The 20,296-nt window shown below is 44.9% G+C and overlaps 1 protein-coding gene across 1 annotated transcript; it reads right to left on the bottom strand.

Annotated features, from left to right (window-relative positions):
* Positions 1-2,724: 2,724 nt before the first annotated feature.
* LOC110004055 (filamin-C) lies at positions 2,725-20,296 on the bottom strand. The gene is given in 32 exon segments (XM_065951614.1): positions 2,725-5,118; positions 6,185-6,391; positions 6,509-6,727; positions 6,819-6,995; positions 7,238-7,370; positions 8,055-8,170; positions 8,780-8,917; positions 9,004-9,273; positions 10,013-10,270; positions 10,399-10,521; positions 10,622-10,774; positions 10,901-11,104; positions 11,237-11,398; positions 11,685-11,858; positions 11,967-12,095; positions 12,301-12,441; positions 13,313-13,412; positions 14,714-14,809; positions 15,041-15,288; positions 15,934-15,957; positions 16,044-16,233; positions 17,905-18,061; positions 18,139-18,155; positions 18,157-18,263; positions 18,967-18,976; positions 18,978-19,060; positions 19,063-19,134; positions 19,222-19,329; positions 19,332-19,381; positions 19,462-19,486; positions 19,489-19,623; positions 20,257-20,296. Coding segments are annotated over 32 exon segments (4,254 nt in total). The 3' UTR covers positions 2,725-4,930.

The raw sequence follows: 20,296 nt of genomic DNA, 5'->3' as shown, positions 1-20,296 counted from the left end.
CGAGTGAAGAGCAGAAGAGGAGGAGGGGGCGGGGGGGGGGGTCTGGTCTCCTGGATTAGAAATCCGGCTGGTTAAATTAGGAGGGAGTATTTTTAGCTTCAGCTGGCCCGCCACCCCCCCCCCCCCCCCCCCCCCAGAGGCATTAATTACAGCCGTCCATTCAGACTAATAATACCCTCAGTGATGCTGCTGCAGCAGGCGGGGTAGCATCATTATATCATCATCCTCATCATCAGGCTTCTCTCTGTGTAATGTTCAGACAATCCTCACCTGTGTGCAGCGGGTATAAAGCTTGTTCCTGATTGGCTGATTGGCTCCTCAGCAGAAGTCTTCGGGGAAATGTGTCAGGCGCAAACTGATGTTTTTTAGTTTCTTTAGTTGCTCGGCTTGTTACCCAACCAATCAGCTGATTCTCTCCAGGACTCGCAGCTTCACCTGCTCATAACATTAAAGATCAACATCTACAGAGAGACAGGAGGGACAAACTAGAGACGTAAAAACTAAACTACAGCAAGATCAGGTTTTTTTCTAAGAGTATCGGGCTGAGGTACGACGGCCCTAAAGATGAACTGCAAAAACAGTTCAGTCTGACTAATCAGGTTTGTATCGTTTAAAATAGAAAGATAGAAAAATAGAAAACTGTTCCAACGATAAGGAATGATTTAACTTCATCAGAAAACAAAAAAACTGATGGTCCGGACTAAACCCACAAAAGAAGGCGGAGCAATACGCAGAGTAAATCAGACGGGGTCAAAGAGCCTCACTGCCTCCGTCTACTTTGAAACAACCAACTGAAAACTTCACCCGACAGATGAAAACACTGGATCCATCAGAAGGAAAACTAAGCCACAGCCTCGACACAGTCACAGAACCACAGAGGGGGTTTTACTTCCTGCCTGCTCCTCTTTATGTTTCCGTCAGTGTGACTCAGAACAGACGAGTGTTTCAGGTCAAACATGTTCAATTTTCCATCTTTAAATCTTTTTTCTTACTTCCTCCTGATGTTTTCATCTTTTCTTCTCTTTCTGGATTTATTCACACTCCTCGTCGTTGTTTGTTTTTGGCTCGGCAAAATGACATGTTTGAAATAAAAACTTGTTGTAAAATATTCTGGATGAAGTCTGGTGTTTTAATGTTTTCATTAAAAGTGTCTTAAAATAATTTTCTGGAATGCAAAGAATCAATGTTGAACACTTTCCTGCTGCTGAGCCTCAGAGTCAGTTTGATGACTCTCTTCTGCCCCCTGGTGGCCTCCTGCAGCACCTTCACTCACCTTCCCTTTAAATCACAGATCACAAACTGTTCCTCCATCCACCAATCCATTATCGAGACTGCTTTCCTGTTCGGGGTCACAGAGGGGGGCTGGAGCTCTGATCCCAGCTGTCATTGGGCGAGAGGCGGGGTTAGCCATATTTGATCCCATTTCACTAATTATTCCAGCTTTCAAATTCCCAAACACAGAAACCTGGGACATGCTGAAGTCTAAATGTAGGTCCATTGCCAAAGTGTTTTATGTTTCAAAGCTTTTCTACCTGAATTCTACAGATTTGATTTATTTTCTTGCCTCTCAGAAAAAGTAAACTTCCTGCCCGGCTCTCTTCTTCTTTCACTCTGACCTGACTTCTTCATTTCAGCAGCAAACTTTTTCTCAAAGTCCAAACCTGCATGGAGCAGCACTTTTTTCAGTTCCTGTCCCTCCTGGTTGTTGTTCAGATGAAACTTTAAAGAATTCGGCTGTGAGCAGAAATCCTCTCCGACTGAAACTCAAACAGAGTCCAGAGAGAGACGAGCTGCTGCTGAGTCGGGACTTTTGAAGAAGTAGAACAACACGAGTTCAAACTTTAATCTCTAAACTTCATCGGAGCCTGAATAAGTGAAACTGGAGGATCGATATCTGAACATCCTCCTCTTTTCTTTCACTATATAACTGTCTTTATTGAAAGCTTAAAGGTAAATAAAGGATTTCTTCTTCTAAAATCTTTTTGTCCTGAACGGTTTCCCCATTTTTTTCCAGTTTTGACTCATAGAGATGTGGTATTTTGGATTTTATTTGAGTTACGGTGTCGTTTAGAAAGTCTGAAATGTTAAAGTACAACAGGAGACGAGTGTGATGGGAGGCAGGTGTGATTAATCAGGTGACAGGTGAGAGTGATCAGAACCAATCAGAGAGCAGAGATCCGGGCCTGGCTCTTTCAAAGGATTCAAATCCAGATAAAAAATAAAACAAAAATCAGTATTTGGTCATTTGCTTTTGTCTTCCCAGGATCAGATAATCCAGTTTACTTTAGTCCAGATTTTAAAAAGTGGATAGGACCAACAAGATCCAGGCTCCACATGATTCTAGACCAGGTCTCCACTGGTCCAGAATGATCGTGAGCCGTGATTCTGAAAACAGGAATCATCTTGATTCTGGACCAGTGCGGACCTTGGTTCAGAATCAAGATGATTCCTGTTTCAGAATCACGGCTCGAGATGATGATTCCTGAACAGGGTCGACCTGGTCCAGAATCATCATCGTGAGCCCTGATTCTGGAGCAAGGTCGGCCCTGTTCAGGAATCATGAATCAAGGATTCAATTATGATTCTGGACCAGTGTGCAGACCTTGTTCCAGATTCATCGAAGTCAGGATGATTCTGAGACCAGTACGGACTTGGGTCCAGAGTTCCCGGCTCAAGATGATTGTCTTGAGTAAAACCTCTTGACAAACGTTGACTCAGCAGAACTTCTCGGTGGGCAAGTTAGCAAATAAAACTTTATTATGCCTGCACAATCTTACGGGACTGAAGGTTAACATATCAAAGAGTTCAAAGTCATTTCATTCATTCTGATACATACAAAAAAACACTAGAAAATGTCACTCTGTGATAACGTCTCACTGATACAGCTCCTCCTGGACTCTCTCTCTTTTCACATTCACAAAATACACAGGTCGCTTCACCGCTTCCTGTGGTACAAAAAAAACGTGTTGCTGAAGTTTAAACTCTCCTCCCGCTCTCTCCACTATAAGACCGTTTTCTGTCAAAGAAAATCAAATCAGGGAACAAAGGTCTGAGAATAAATAAAATCAAAAGTGTTTTGTTTTTTGTCTTTAACTTGAAGTCACAGCAGCTCGCCACGATCCAGCTCTGTAGGAAGAAACCGTTTGAAAACACCTGATCCGCCAGACAATACGAGAAACAGGCGGATTCTGTTCTCAGAGCGTTCCAAATAATCAGATTTCACAAAATTCAGAGAAGAAAAAAAAGTGGTTTTGTACAAATTTGATTTGATTTTGTGAAAATGATTGTCTTTATCTGAACTGACACTACATTAACTGAGGTATGATATCTGGACCTGGACCTGGACCTGGACCTGGACCTGGATCATATGTGGAGCTCAAGATGATTCATTTGATCTTGATGATTTAATGGTGCGTTCCAATTGATCTCAAAAGTCGGAAATTCCGAGTTCCCGGTCTGATATGTCGTCAGAAACGCCTGGTTTTAAGCAAAAACAAAATTGTTGCATGTTCAACTTGTTGCCAACTCGCAACTGGAACGCCGTTATCTCGGGTGTGACATCATTCCAAGCGCCGAGGTAAATGGGACGCACCACTTGAGATTAACGTCTCATCTTATATGAACAAAATACAAAAAGATGCTCAATCAAGATACCAACCAGCAAAAAAAAAACATGCTGACTCAGCAAACAAGATACTGACTTGTTCCTTTTAACAGCTAAGTCTTTATGTGAGATCCAGATACTCACATTTGCAGACAAAGACACTGACTTACGGAAACCAGAATCCCAAAATGTGCACGCAAGATTCTAACTTGAGCCAGCAAGATACTAATTTGTGTGTACAAACCTGTGGGTGAGTTATCCTTCACATGTCAGAGAGTAACTTGTGCAAGACAAGATACCGACCTGTTCAACCATCGCTGCAAAAACAAGATACTAATTTGTTGTCCAAGATACAAAATGATGAATGATGGTTTCATGTGCCAACAAGATTCAAACTCTGAGAACCAGTACTGACTCGTTCAAACATACTTGTCATCTCTTTTAAGTCCCTTCTTAGAACACACTTTTTCCGGCGCGCCTTTCCTGATTTTTGTTGATTTTAAATTGCTACTATTTTCACTTTTTAGAATTCCTTTAAAATAATTGTATGTATTTTACAGTTCTTTTAAAAAGGGATTTTATTTCTTAATCTTGCCTTGTTTATTATTCTATTATTTTATATTTGCCGTCCTTGTAAAGCATTTTGTAACTTGTTTTTGACAAGTGCTCTATAAATAAAGATTATTATTATTACTTGTGCACACAAGATACCAGTTTGTGTGATCAAGATACTTACTTGTGAATACATGGTTTCAGCTTCACGATGGTAAGCCAACAAACTCTAGCTGAGATAAGCTGTTTGTCCCCAAGTCAGTATCATGCTCTATCTTGTTGTATCTTGTTGTATCTTGTTGTATCTTGTTATTCCCTGATGTTAAACTTGAGGACACTGTTTGTCCTTCTCGTCTGTCAGGACGGTTTACAATTGACCGTCTGTGTGAAGTACAGCTCAAAGTGTTGTAAAGGATTGTGTGATGGCGGTCAGACAGATTCATCCAATAACAGAGAGTAGAATCAGTCTGCACAGGTCACATTCATATTCAACAGGTTGTGTTCAAACGTGTGAATCTGCAAACTAAAAGGAGGTAAACCTCCGGAGAAACAATCTCTGTGTCAGTGTGAGTTCTGAAGCTTTGGTGTCGTTTTCATGAATGGTAAAAACATAAAAAGTATTACAGCTGTAGATGCAGTGCTTTGTGTCTCTGAGAGCATGAAATGAGAACAGAATCAGAACACAGCGTCTGAAACAGGAAGTGAACAGTCTCTGAGTCTTCAGTGCATGAGGGGTGTGAGGAGCTGCAGCAGAGGAGATGAAGAGTTCAGGGTTTAAGGGACGGTGACGTGGAAAGGACTGCCGGGGACGTTCTCGTCTCCCCATTTGACGATGAGGATGTAGCTGCCTTGTTCCTTCACGGTGTACGTGACGTTGTACATCCTGCTGCCCATGTGTTTGACGTACACCTCTTCACAGGGCGTCTTCGGCCCGTGGACACCGACCATCAACATGTTGGTGCCTGCAGAGTGAGAAGTGTAAAGATTAGCTGCTTTCACACATGCACAAAACTCCTGAAAAACTCCTGAATGTTTCTCCTTCAGTCTCCTCGTATTTTTGTAGGCCAACCCGGAAGTAGCATCGCCATGGGGCCTAACGAGAATTCGCCTTTGGGATGTTTGCATTGGATTTTGAATCATTGCAGAAAATGAGCTTTGTGGCAAACACACGTTTCTGAAGCATAGGCAGGATAATCTTCACAGATGAACGCCATTTTTATGATGTTTGAAGCGTTAATGCGGCCAACAGAAGTAAAAAGCTAACGTTACGCTAAAGCTAACTACACCACGGTCGGATGATTGTGACGTCACTAGCGTTATGCTTCAGACGATCTCCGATAAACTAATCCACGTAGCTTAATAAATAGTTTCCTAACATAATATTCACCTTAACCTAAATATTAAACCTACAGGAGACATCTCCGACTAGTGAGAGAGTTCCCGCCCTCTGTGTCCGGCGTGATGACCTTTAATGTCCCCGACAACCACTGTAGTCACATTTAGCCTCTTGTTAGCAACCGCCTTTTTAAAGACGCATAAAAACTTCAAAATTCACAAGTGGAGGTATTACCTAACGTAGTTTATGTGGTCTAACAAAACGCCAACATCTCTTCAGCTTGTGTTAACCACAGACCTTATTTCAGGCGTCTAACCACAAACCCATTCAAAATCCCCGTTGACTTTTAGACATTAGACCCCATGGCGCTCAAATGATAACTTACTTCAGGGTTTTAGGACTCATTCCTGTGGTGCTCTATACACCTTGAGCCAGTGGGAGGGGCCAGTGGGAGGGGGTGGTGACCTTTATTCCCTGTGATCACTGCACAACCATAGACTGTCTGCACGCCACCTCTACCATCTCCATGCTCTAATGAACCTGCTGCATTATGTTTCCTGTTCTCCAGTATGTTCTTCTCCACTCTTGAGTTCACATTGTGAATCTGATGAACTACACATTGCATTGATATAAAGACACACATTCTAATTTCAGCGTCTCTTAACTGACTCTGTTCCTCAGTTTTTCCTCACCTGCTTTGCTGCAGTCAACTGTGAACGTGTTCTTCTGACCCACAAACGCCTTGGACAGCCCGGCGCCTCTGGAGACAACTTTACTGGCGTCTGAGGAGAATTTGGGTAGCGAGGCGAAGGCCCCTCCCATCGCCGACGACTTAGTGACGGTTTCCACGAGGACAGATGACGTCTCGTGCAGACTGTGACCTCCGGCCAGACGAGGACCTGCAGAACATAAAGTAACATGACTCACTCAGTGGAGATAACCTCCAAGCAGTCCATCGGGTTCTGGTCCAATTCCACCAAAGATAATCCCAGCTGGACTCTGGTCCATTGACCCACCTGTCACTTTGGCCTTGAAGGGGCTGCCCACGATATGCTGGGGTCCTCCGTACTTGATGGAGATCAGGTAGCTTCCAGGAGCCATAGGTGTGTATGAGACCTTGTAGCCCTCAGGACACTCCTGACAGTCCATCTTCACCTTGGAGGGTCCATCGATGGTCACCGAAAGAGCTCCTGAGCCGGCGTTACACGTGTTCACAACAAACTCTGAAGCCACACCTGGAAAAAAAAGAGTCAAAAACACGATGAATGCCATTCAAATCTGTTTAGGAAAATGTTCCTTGTCCTCAGGGTTAAATTGAGCTCATACCAGTGGTTCCTCCTTCCAGTCCTGGTCCAAAGGCAGACACCATGCCAGGATCGCCAACCTGTCCCGGTTCTCCAACTCTTATTTTGAAGGGGCTTCCAGGAACATGGCTGCCGTTGAAACGAACGTCGATTGAATGTACTCCGTTTTCCCTCGGGATGAACCTGATGGCGTGCTGGTCTGCGAATAAACATGGTCGACAAATGGACGCTCATAATGGGCTCTGACTGTAACCATGACGATTTGCTCATAGTGTTCTGTGTTGAAAGAGTTCTTACAGTATAAGTTACTGTCATGACACCAGAGTTTTAAACCTTTGTTTTGTATGACAGAAATGATGTCAAGATCGCTACAAAGACAAAGTTACCAGCCGAGATTGTTTGATGATTCTGCCGCTGATCTCCCCCAACCATGAGTCTTACCACTGTCCAGCTCGGTGATGTAGCACTCCTCTATCGCTCCTGATGGAGTGTGGATCTTCGCATCGATCACACCTCTGGCTCCGTTCAGCTGGACGGCAAAGGAGGCCTCCTGCCCGACTTTCAGACCCATCTCCTGATCAGGACAGACGACGAGAAGACGAGGGGTTCATATTTAATCTTTACTACAAGCTTTAAGAACTATCTCTGTCAACATGGTTTTGGTTTCTTTAAGATTTATTTTTGGGGCTTTTTGTGCCTTTATTGGAGAGATAGGAAAGAGGATAGAGTCAGAAGTCAGGAAGAGAGAGAGAGAGAGAGTGGGGAATGACATGCAGGATAGGAGCCACAGGTCTGACCCTGGGCTTTGAGGACTTCAGCCTCCATACCAACCACTGTGCCACCAGCGGCCCTGCATGGAACTGTTTTTAGTCTATGTTAAATAAATGACTAAATAAATACTTCCATGTAAATAGACTTAATTGCATGACATTATCTGATGTTAATCTGATGTTTAACTTTAGACTCAGGCTAAAGGCTCATTAGTGTCTGAATATCAGAATATATAAACACAAATCTGAAGTTTAAACAGTAGGATGGAGGTACACTGACACACATGAGCACTGAAACACACTCAGAGCAGAGCAGCTGGTCACACACTCATAATAAATTTATTCACAGTAAATTAAAGTGTCACCTTTGATATAGCAGACAACACGTCAGGAGGTTAACAGGGTGCCTTTCATACACGAGTGACCTCAGCTGGCTCCATATGAACTGATTCATTGAATGAAAGGTTTTAGATTTCCTGTTCTCTCACCTGCAGGCTGGTGATGGTGAGGCGGCGAGAGTCGTCAGACAGGGTGGCGATGGGGACGATGAACGGGGAGTCTGGGATGTGTTCATCATTGAACTTAATGGAAACCTCGTAGTCACCTGGAGAGAAGGGATAGCAGAATTTCTTTTATTTATTTAGCTCTGTGTGAATGTGTGTGTGTGTCAATAGATATGTAGAGCTGAGTGTCGTCTGCATATCGACAAACAGTAGCTCTGTGTGTGTGTGTGTGTGTGTGTGTGTGTGTGTGTGTGTGTGTGTGTGTCAATAGATATGTAGAGCTGAGTGTCGTCTGCATATCAACAAACAGTAGCTCTGTGTGTGTGTGTGTGTGTGTGTGTGTGTGTGTGTGTGTGTGTGTCAATAGATATGTAGAGCTGAGTGTCGTCTGCATATCGACAAACAGTAGCTCTGTGTGTGTGTGTGTGTGTGTGTGTGTGTGTGTGTGTGTGTGTGTGTGTGTGTGTGTGTGTGTGTGTGTGTCAATAGACATGTAGAGATGAGTGTCGTCTGCATATCGACAAACATTAGCTCTGTGTTTATGGATCCTTCTTAACTAAAGAATGAATAGCTGGCCCAGTTTTGTGTTCTTTAATGGGTCCCTCCTTTAAGAATTTTTACATAAAACCTCTGCAGACATTGAGATCCAGGTTTTCTTATATCATTGTCTATGTTAGAGCTTAAATCCAGAGCCTGGTGTAGAGTCTCACCTGGCTCCTGAACCACATAGGCCACTCCACAGGATCCATCCTTCCTGTCCTCAAAGGTGATCTCAGCCTTACTCGGCCCCTCCACAGCGATGGACAGACCTCCAGCTCCGGCTTCTCTGGTCCAGATACTGAACTCCGCTGGATTAACACACACTCACATTCATCACCATCAGAAAGAAAACACAAACAGGGAAAGGAATAATGATGATTTTGTTTCAGCCCACCTGGGATCCCTGCCACTCCTCGGTCCAGACCGGTTCCTCCTGCTCGCACCTTGTGGGAACCTCCCTCACCCAGGGGCCCCACGGTGAACTGGAAGGGGCTCCCAGGGACGTGTTGGCCCCGATATTTCACATTGACAGTGTGAGCACCCATCTCCTGAGGGATGAAGCGCACGCTGTACGTGCTGTCCTCTCCTTTAATGATCTCTGCATCCTCCGTCCTTCCATCAGGACTCGTCACCTGAGCTGTCATCTCCTGGTTACCTGCCTCACCTGAGAGCACGAGGGGGGAGGGGGGAAGAAGAAGGGGGGAGGAGCGAGAGAGTGAAATAAATACAAAGATTCCTTCAGGTGGATTCAGTTTGAATTCAGTCTAAAGAGTTAGAGAGTGTTTATAAAACATGCAGGAAACGTCCTTGTTAGTTTATCAAGTAGATCTTTCCATTAACACTAATTTTTCTTGTGCTGAGCAGTAAGACTTTAAATCATAAGTTCAGTTTTTAGTAAGATTATAACAGAGTTTTACAGTCGCTGTTAAACACTTGGCTCCTTAAAGTAAGAAACAATAAACACACAAAAACTCAGTGAATAAGACACAAACACATTATTCTGATGAGTGTTAATAAATACAATTTCAAAGTTAAACACTGAAGTTCACACAGGTTCACTTCAAATCTAGAGTGAAAGTAAAAGCTTTTAGTAAATAAAACAATTCAGTAATTAGTGTAAAATTAGGCTGGACAAAAAAAAGAAGGCATTAAAGGGCTGAAGGAGAATAACATTCAACTAAATAAAAACTTTTGCAAACAATTCACTGAGATTATTTGTCAAGCGATAGTTCTGTTTTAAAACAACAGATGCTTTCAGGCATCCAAATCAGGACACCCACATGCAAAAACCAGGTTAAAAAAACACTCCAGTTAGACGTTTCTACATGCACAAACACTTTAAATCTGTTTTTTTATCATAAAGTTAGAGCAACAACATCACACACTCGGCCACACACACACACCATCCTGCAGCGGCGGCCGGCTGCCGGCCGGCATGCCGTTGAAGCCACTCAGATTCTCTCGTCCCAGGAAGTCTCCAAACACGTCTCTGAAGGGTTCTCCTCCCACCTGCGTGCTCTCCTCCACCCTCACCTCCCTCTTGGTCTCCCCCGCCTGTGTCTTACTGATCTCGGTGCGCTCGGTGCGAGTGTAGGTGTGACTGCTGCGAGTGAACGTGCGAGTCAAACGCTCCTGAGCCGACACCATGTGGAACCAGTTCCCTAAAAACCAGCAGGGGGGGCAGCAGAGTGGAAACAAGATGGGGACGAAGAGAAAAGGAGGTGAAGAGGAGGAAGCAGGGGAGGACAGGTGCAGACAGGAGCAAACAGGAAGTGATGTCACAGCTCACCTGGTATTTTGAGGTTGAGATCACAGGTGCTGCCCACAGTGGCGATGGAGGGAGCCTGACGCTTCCTGGTGATGCTCTCCTTCATCCGGCCCTCCCCAAACACCTTCACTGTGAATGGACTTCCTGTTCCCCGCCAAAATAAAACCCAATTCAAGAAACAAAGTACCTCCAAAGATGTCAAACCTCAATACAATTCAAGAATTGGCTGGAGCCTGGTTGGTACCTGGGACGTGCTGGTCAGCGAACTTGATGTTGATGATGTAGTTTCCAGGTTCAGTTGGACAGTAGGTGACTTTACACGTCCCGTCATCCACGTCCTCACAGTTAATGTCCACTTTACTGGGACCCTCGATGGACAGACCGAGCCCGCCATAACCTGAGCGCATACACAGGAGTTACAAATAAATAAGAATTACTTTACATTACATTATTAATGGGTTATAATGTTGAAATATATGTATCAATATTCATAAAGGAAGCAGAAGTTAGCCTTTGGTCGCACCTGCGTTCCTGGTGTCGACAATGAACTCAGCCACCTCAAAGGTGTGTCCCTCCACCAGCCCCTGACCGTACACCTTCACCTTACTGGCGTCTCCGATCTCTGACTGACCCACCATGATCTTAAAGGGGCTGTTGGTCACATGTTTCCCGCTCTTCTTCACACTCACCACGTGTTCGCCCACTTCCTTTGGTGTGAATGAGATACCTGAAGGAAGGAGGAACTTTATGAGTGTTTTCATCTTTAACACAGAAGTTTTACATTTAAGAATAAATCGAGTGTGACGCCAGGCTCGTCTCAATGTTGAATGCTGACAAACTCTCAGCAGTAAGAACTTACCGATGTGTCTGTTGGGCAGCCTCTTCAGCAGACACGGCTCCTCGTTTCCAGACGGCGCTCTGATGCTCGCCGTCAGACTGCTCAGGTCGGTCTCCATGATTTTCAGAGAGACGTCTGTTGACGTGCCAACGTTAAGCTGAGACGTCCTCATGGCTTCATCACCTGGACGTCGATCAAAGATTTTACACTTGGGTTAAAAAAAACAACTTGAAGAAAGATGTGGAAACTATAGCATCTTGAAGAGCGGCGGTTTAAGCTAGTTAGCTCTGGTTTATCAGACTTGTCAGTGCACGTGTTCTTTAAAGAAGACTTAGAGAATCTTGTAATAAAGCTTCATACTTAGAACGACCTCCAAACACATCGACAAGGTTAGTTTGTCTATCAGAAACACAATTTATATTCCCGTCTGAAATGGTCTAGCATTCAGTTTTTATGAAAGTTGGAGTACCTGTGATCTTGGCCGTGAACGGGCTGCCCGGGATGTGTTTGTCATCAAACTTGACGATGATGTTGTAGTCTCCAGGCGCCGTGGGCAGGTAGGACACAGTGCACGTCCCGTCTTTGTTGTCCTTACAGCTGATCTCTGCTTTAGAGGGACCTTCAACAGCCAGAGACAGACCACCTGCACAAAGAGTCAAACCAGGATGTTGATGAACACTTCCTCCTGACATGTCTTAAAAGAACTACAAAACATTGAGTTTACTACTGCTGTGTTTTATGTTAGTGATACCTTCTCCGGCGTCTTTAGTAACGATAGTGAAAGTTGCCGGTCGGTTTATCGTCCCATGACTCAGACCAGCGCCATAAGCAGTCACATGACCGCTGTTAATGGCATCAACATAGAACTGGAGGGGACTTCCTGTAAGAGAAAACATGAAGTATTAGAACAGGACTAATTAATGCAGCCCAGGGTTTAGAACAATCATCCGATCTATCTAAAGGTAAAGCTTTACGCTGATGATACTGTCATATTCATCTCCAAACACAGAGACCTCTGGTTGGATGAATCCTTCCTGCTGCAGCTGAGACTAAAAACCAAAGTAAACGTGTGTTTGTGGTGTTACCTGGGATGTGGTCTCCGTCATATTTGATGTCCATCTCATGCAGGCCTCGTTCTGTTGGCGAGTATTTCACAGTGACCGTGCCGTCTTTGTTGTCCGTGATGTTAGGGATGGCGGTTCGACCGGACGGCATCCGCACCTCACCTGAAGGCCGACATTAAAAAAGTAATCCATAAATAAGAGTTTTTATGACTTCAATCCGACATATTCAATCCTCTGACACGTTGTCTGTGAGCAGTGCAGACCGACATGTTCTCTCATTATGACCAACACACGCACACACACACACACACACACACACACACACACACACACACACACACACACACACACACACACACACACACACACACACACACACACACACACACACACACACACACACACACACACACACACACACACACACACACACACACACACACACACTAGGATTTATATTGATTCAGTCCACATACTGCTGCTCTAAATACTCATGAAGGCATCCAGGGGTGGAGTCAAACTTTTTACTGGGGGGGACATGACTAAACCCATAAAATAATTTTTTTATCTCTGTCAATAAAAGATCAGGCAATGATTTTTCTTGTACTTTCCTGGACCCGAAAGCGTCCCATGAGGCCCGCAGAATATAAATTATCTCGTTTGATTAAATGATTCACATAAAATCCCAAGGCTGAAATACTCGCATTAGGTGACAGCTACGTCTTTACATCGTGCTTGACAGCTTTCAGGCATATTTGCAATCATATTTTAAAGTCTGGGCCCCAGCAGTGTCTGTTAAGAAAAAGTCTGTTCCGATTCCAAACAGCAGGTTTGTAAAGAAATCTCCATCACATTCACACCAGCACAGAACTGTTTCAAAGATAATGATCCTTCCAAATGATTACATGCATGTTATCTTTGTACTGAGCAGACTCTGACTCTGAAACCTCGACATGCAGAACATCAGATTTTAAAACCCCATCTGTGAGCTGAACATTGTAAAAGGTCACGACACAAACGGAGCAGCTCCTACCTGTGATCTCTCCTTTCTGCACGGTGAAGGGAATGACCAGGCTGAAGGGGCGGAGCATGGGCTCCATCCCATCCACGGGGCTGATGGGATCATCTGTGGCCTAAACAGGAGCCCAGGAGGGGAGGGGCGTTAGTGACACCATACTGGGAAGTACTGGGATATATACTGGGATATGGTCCAAAGAGAGAAGGGAGGAGGGAGGAGGGAGGAGGGAGCAAAGCAGGACGGCAAAGAGGCTGAGGAAGCATCAGAGGATGCAGGAAGATTTAGACCTGAAATAAACGAGGCGATGCCTTGGAGCAAGTTCAGGCAGTCATCTCGAGCTGCACTGATTCCACATCCTCAACAATCACCTGACATATCTACTGTTGAGTCTGAATCTAACAGGGGACATACCTACACCTTGTCACAGCAGCGTTCTGCCACAGCAACTCTAAATAATGAGAACATTTATACGAGGATTGAAGCCAAAACAGAGTTACGCTTGTGTAGTGGCTATTTGTCCAAAAACAAAAAAATCTAAATAAACTAATATCAAACGTAATCAAATGACCACTGATGCACCATGGGGATGTGATGTACGAGATGCAAGAGATCTACGTTTTTTTTGGTGGTTTATTTAAAGAAAGCAAACAAAAGAACAAACAAAATCGTGACTCCTGCTGCCTCTCTTGCGCTGATAAAATACAATAGGCCCACCCAGGTGCATGCTGGTCCTCCACCTGCCTCTTACTTAAATAACCTCTGGTGCCCACAGTGTTACCCAAATACCTAACAAAAAATACTAATGCAAAACTAAATTTACTACACAAATAACTAGCAAAAGAAAATATTACCCAAAATCTACTCTAAATAAAGAAAACATGTCGAATAATTAAATAAACAACACCACCCAAATATTAGTAAACTAAATACCAAAACTAATTCTAACAACAATTAAATAGCTCCAACAGCTCGAGTAACCTTCCAAAGTAATTAGTTACTCATAAATCTGTAACAAGTTACTAATTCTCAGTAATGTTCCCAACACTGTTAAAAAGTAGTAAGAACGAAAAAATAGAAGAAAAAAACACTATGGAGTCTACCTGTATGAATTGGCGTTCTGCACAAGTGAGAGCTGAGCGTCATTATGAAATTCAGAACATGAAAAACTCCAGAGATGTAGAAACTAATGTAGCTGATCAGTTTACACATTACCCCCCCTCCCTCCCCCTCCCTCCCTCCAGCAGCAGAGGGAGGATCATGCAGAGAGAACATGCAGCACCATGCAGAGACAATCAGATAATCTATAGGTGAATGTGGGTTGTTATTGACGGGCGGGTCGGCCTCGGTAAAACGACAGTAAAGTGCAAAAGAGGAAAAGTTTGAATGAGCAGCAGCTGTACGGACTGTCATGTGTACCCATGGAGGGGAGAAGCCCGCATAGGGAGAGTAAGACGCCGTCTGTAACTGAAGCTTGTCACATGGTTCCTCTATTATTGGGACGGTATCACACGCCTGACAGGGAACAAGGTACAACCTTTAGGAAAACACACAAACACACACACACACACACTTCCATGCACAAACACGAGCACATCAATGTTTATTTTAATACTTCTAATGTTTTTGTCCACTTTAGACGTTTACCTTCAATCTTAGGAAATTAAAAACAGTAAATGACCCGACAGGATTTCTGTTTATGTTGCTATGGTAACCAACAGGTGTTGATATGGCGCTGTCACTCACCACCACGTGGAACGGGCTGTCGGGGATGTTCTCTCCTCCAAACCGGATGGTGATGACGTATTTGCCGGGCTCCGGCGCCGTGTAGTAGATGTCAAACGTCCCGTCGGCGTTCTCCACCACATCCACGTCCAGCTCCGCCCCGTCAGGAGTCGACACCTTGCAGGTGACTTTACCTTTCCCAGCAGCCTTTGCATCCACGGTGATGACCGTCTCCTCCCCGATCTGGATGGTCGGCCCGATGCCTGATCCTGATGGGACGGATAACGGGATCAGGACGTCGGTCAAGATAAAGCATCTTTACTTTTATTCTCACAGCTCAGCAAAAACTCAGCTTATGTTGATGTGAAGACAAACTGCTCCTTAGAACTACAGGAGTGCAGCAGGGTCAACAATAGGACTACTGAGAAATCCTCTGAGGCTTTATCCTTGCAGAAGCTAACTACTGATGTGGCTAACAAGAAGCTAGCACCGGTAACTCAGAGGTTTGTGGTGGTGCGGAGGTCGACGAGTGCAACAGTTCAGCCACTGCTGACGCGAGTGTAGTTAAGAAATACCGCTGCATGTTCAGAAACGATGTCAACTCTAAACAAAAATACAACAACTGAAATGTGCTGCTTATTTACTTTAGCAACCCACTGAATTAGCAACTGACTTGTTTTTGATTTCAATGCTGGTTACGACTCTTTAAAATGCAGACTGTCTTTGCTTTATCTAGAAACCTGTTGCTTCCTGATCCATTCATCCTGCTTAATATAAACAGTGCAGAGACAACTCTCAATAGAGGTGATAAAAGAAGTGAGATGTGTTACACTTCATCCAGAACAAAGAAGAAGGTCAGAGCGACTGAGAGGTGTAAAAGTGTTTATGCTCGGTGTGGTGAAGTCTAAACTCACCCGGTCCGTGTCCTCCGATCGACACTGTAAGAAAACAAGAGAATCATGTTTTGAAACTTTCAGGTCATAAAATATGATTGGCTACAGAGTTGCGGTGGGCGGAGTCTGACCTGTGACCAGACACTTGCTGGCGTCTCCGGTGGGCAGGGCGTGAATGCGGTAAGGCGAGTACGGGATCTCGTCTCCTCCGTATTTGATGGTGATGGTGTAACGGCCCGTCATGTCGGGTACGTAGGACACTGTGTACGTCCCGTCTCGGTTGTCGCGGATGTTCGCCTTCTTGGGCTTTCCCTCGGGATCCTGGGACACACGGACAGGAAGTCAGAGTCCACAGCTGGACAGACAAACATCTGGAGTACTGGCCATCAGTGGTCTCAGTGTGCCGTCGTTGCTCGCATTCTGACGGGCGGACGCTGGCACATTGGGACTTTTGTTTTGGTTGCCGTGGTTACTAATAGGTATCAATATCTTTTGATTTTTATTAGAATCGTGTCAAAGTTTATCAGCGCTAAGCAGCTTTAATAGGAGCATAAAAAGGGGCGGGGTTTGAAGATGTGGAGACCAGTGGTGTTCACAGTACTCGTGTACTGATTGAAATGTCACACGGGGTCTAACTCTACTGAATGAACAACTGAGGAGGAGGAAGAGGACGAGGAGGAGGGATGGAAGGAGGCAGGTTTATGAAGCACTCCGGTTAGTGGAGGACTGAACACCACGTCTGTCTGTTAGATCATTAAACAAACTGAATGGAGGTCAGTTCCGATGGAGACCACAGAGGGGGGGGAGAGGGGGTGGAGGCTCTTGACTAAATATGTGAAGCTTAAGCTGATCATGTTGCGTTTGAGCTTCTTCTAAGAACCTTCATTTTCAGGAAACGTCTTGATCTCAATTTGAGATCAAACTTCATTGTTGACCTTTGACCTTTGACCTTTGAAAGTGATATAACTATCATCACTGTAAGTTTAGTATCTGTTCTGGAGCTTTCAAATACTCTCACATCTTCTTTACTAAAAACCAACTCTGATATGATTCTAGTAAAAATCAAACAAGAGCCGACTTTACCAGCTGCTCTCTGAACTTCAGTTTCTTTTAAGTCGTTCAAACTTCTCTTGAGATGTTGAGAGTCTGGTAATTATTGACATGTGATGGATTGAGAGCTTAAGAACAGTGACTCGATGCACCGCTGAGTTGTGTTTTAGGTTTTACTTTTATCCGCAGAGGAAATAAAACAAACGACCTAAAAATAGAAATTAACTAAGTTCCCTCGATGCACAAAACAAAAACACAGTAAATAGGACAAGGCCTAACTAGTCTCTGATGATTACTTCCTCTGTTTTAAGTGGATATGAGTAAGGGAGGAAGGACATGAGAGGGGGGGAGTATGAGCAAGCGGATGGGGGGGGGGGGGGGGGGGGGGGGGGGGGGGTTGACAGTGCCGGCCTTACACAGCCTCTCCTATGAATACTGAAGGGGATGGTTTTCTTTACTATATGAGACTCCCACACCCTCCTGCCCCAGTCCTCCACAAACACAGAGGCCTCGCGCCTGCACCCATCCGGACCCTGCAGGGACAGCATCATCAAGCCCCCCCAGACACCGGCACAGGACGCCACATGGAGGGTTTGAGTCGGGGGTTAAAAACAGAGAGAGTGTGAGAAGGGTAAAGGTGCAGAACCTCAAAGAGTCAGGTCATCTTAGTGTGTCCACTTCTCATCTATAAAAACTGACCAGATGTTGTTATTTAGCACCAGTCTATCCGACCAAAACAAACCATCCCACCCCTCCCTCAGGTCACTATGTTTACATGTTTGACAAACTGGATTTGTTGTGTCAGTGCAGCTAAAACTAGAATTTTAAAATCCATGATGGACGGGCCGAAATGGTACTCAGTTGATTTCTCAAAGTTGGACTAACACACTTTTAATGGTTTTAGGGATCTACTCTTAATGTGGACGTTAACCTGTGACTCACCAGAATCTGCACGGTCAGCAGCCCCTCCCCGGCGTCTCTGGCATCAATGGTGAACTCCACGGGCAGACTGGCCGAGACTCCAGATGCATTCAGACCAGGACCGCTCGCTCGGACTTTACTGGCATCGTGAGCCGGCAGCGTCTTGATCTTAAAAGGACTGAGAGGAGAGAAAAAAAAATCAGGACCCTAAACTGATGATGTTTCTTTATGTTCCTCTCTCTCTCCTTTACTGACCTGCGAGGGACTTCCTGTTTCGGCGTACTTCACACACACAGTGTACGGGCCGTCATTGGAGGGCGTGTAGTTGACTGTGTGAGTACCATCTCCATTGTCGGTGATGCTGATTGGCTCAGACACACCTGAAGAGTAACCAGAATGGTAAATTCTATCAATACTGTCAAGGTTTTGGGGGTTTTGACAATAATGACAAAATGTAGCTCCCCTTCATTTCTTTAAAGGCTTTATATGTGATGTTTCACACTTAAATATAATATAAATCAAGTATATCCTCTGAAAATAACTCTGTGAGTCATGACTGTCTACAATGGGTGTAACACCCGAGTCCCACTGTCTGTGATGTTTTCAGAGTTTTCAGAGTCCTATTTTCACTTTGTTTACATCGCCAGGACGGCCGGCTGACTCCTCCCCTCGTGTATAAAGTTGTTTAATTGAGGACTAGAGAAAAGAAGAATAACATACTGTACTCACTGCTTAACTGTGTTTCTAGATCACGCTCATTTCAGGTAAATTTACATGCAGTGTGAAGATACCAGCACAATAAAGATCGCTAGCATTAGCATGCTAACACAACAATGCAGCGCGAGTTGTTTTAGTTTCATGCTGGTGCTCAAGGGCGACATCTGCTGGATCAAAAAATCACATATAAAGTCTTTAAGGAACTGGTTGTGAACAGGACCTAAGCTCACATGGAGTCTGGAGTAAGTACTGTATGTTCATGATTCTGATGTGGGTCCAGGGTGGCTGGTCTTTAAGCCGGGTCCTGAAGTCGTCATGTCTCAGATTAGAAATCGTCAAATTTGTGGGTTGTGTTCAGGGTCTTACCGGTGGGCCCTGTACAGCTGGACCTCCAGAGGGGCCACTCCTGCTTTACTGCTGTCCACAGTGAAGGTCTGAGGGACGTGGGCTCGGACTCCATCCCCAGACCAGGACCTGAACACTTCACTTTACTGGGATCCACCAACTCTCTCACTGGGACCCGGAACGGACTTCCTGCAACAACATTCAGAGACGACGGCTGAAATCAAGTTGTTACCGTTGCAACACAATCCTTCAAAATCAAAGTCATAGATGTTTTACCTGGAATAGGAAGTCCTCCAAAGGTGATGTTGACGTCGTACTCTCCGGGAGTGAAGGGTATGTACTCCACACTGCAGCTGCCGTCTTTGTTGTCCTTACATGACATCTGGCCTCAGACGGACCCTCGATGGCCAGGCCGAGACCTCCAGTGCCAGCACCTCTGAGGAGACAGCAGAGCAGACTTTAGGAGGAAGTTTAAGATGGACTAAAGTCAGGCACATTTGTTTGATTACACCTCACCTGGTCTCGACCGTGAAGCGGTTGGTTTGTTGACCAGTCCCTCCTCCAGACCCGGACCGTAGGCTCGGACTCGACTTGGATCACAGCCTTCAGTCACTGACACCCTGAATGGACTCTTGGGCACTGAGACGTCGTCAAACAGCACTTCAATCAGATGCAAACCTGCAGACAAAAGCATGAAGTCGGTTTAGCATGGAAGACTTGGCATGTTTGGACTACAGGGGAGTAGCACTCTTATGCTGCTGTCTCCGTCTCTGCCGGTGAAACGGGACGGGAGTTGGTGGGGGAACATATTGTTTTGGTTGTCTGTAAGAGGGACACATGCATTGAAGATTCTACAAAGTGGATCCATGCGTACAGGTTTCTAGCCCCGGCTAAAGGATCAGCTTTCCTCAAAGTTCCCATCTGACTGAGCCCCACAGAGGAGAGTATTTCTGTTCCCACAATGCAACGGGCTCCCGCATGTCACACATTACTATCAGTGGAAAACCATCTGCTGGAGCAGGACCGGGTGCAGCTATTAATACCAGCCGGCTCATCCCTCCTTGCACTCGCAGAGCCTCTCTGTCTGCGTCCGAACAGCTCAAACACGTTTTACCTTCAGTAAACGTTTACACCTTTACATGTCTGTTACTATGGAAACGCTGTGTTCTTAACTACTCTTCTTTTTCTCTTGAACCTTTATAAGAAGTACATGGCTGCAGAGTGGGCCAGGTCATAATGTAAAAAATACTCTACTATAAACTCTATAAATGTAACACTATTACTATCACATGTGGCTTTAATGACTCAGACCTGAAATAACCCCGAGCTCCAGCCGACAGGAGGCGTCCAT

Source organism: Labrus bergylta, chromosome 23 (genome assembly GCF_963930695.1).
Source record: "Labrus bergylta chromosome 23, fLabBer1.1, whole genome shotgun sequence".
NCBI lineage: Eukaryota > Metazoa > Chordata > Actinopteri > Labriformes > Labridae > Labrus > Labrus bergylta.
The sequence above is the reverse complement of the archived record's forward strand: the minus strand, read 5'-3'. Positions and strand labels throughout refer to the sequence as shown.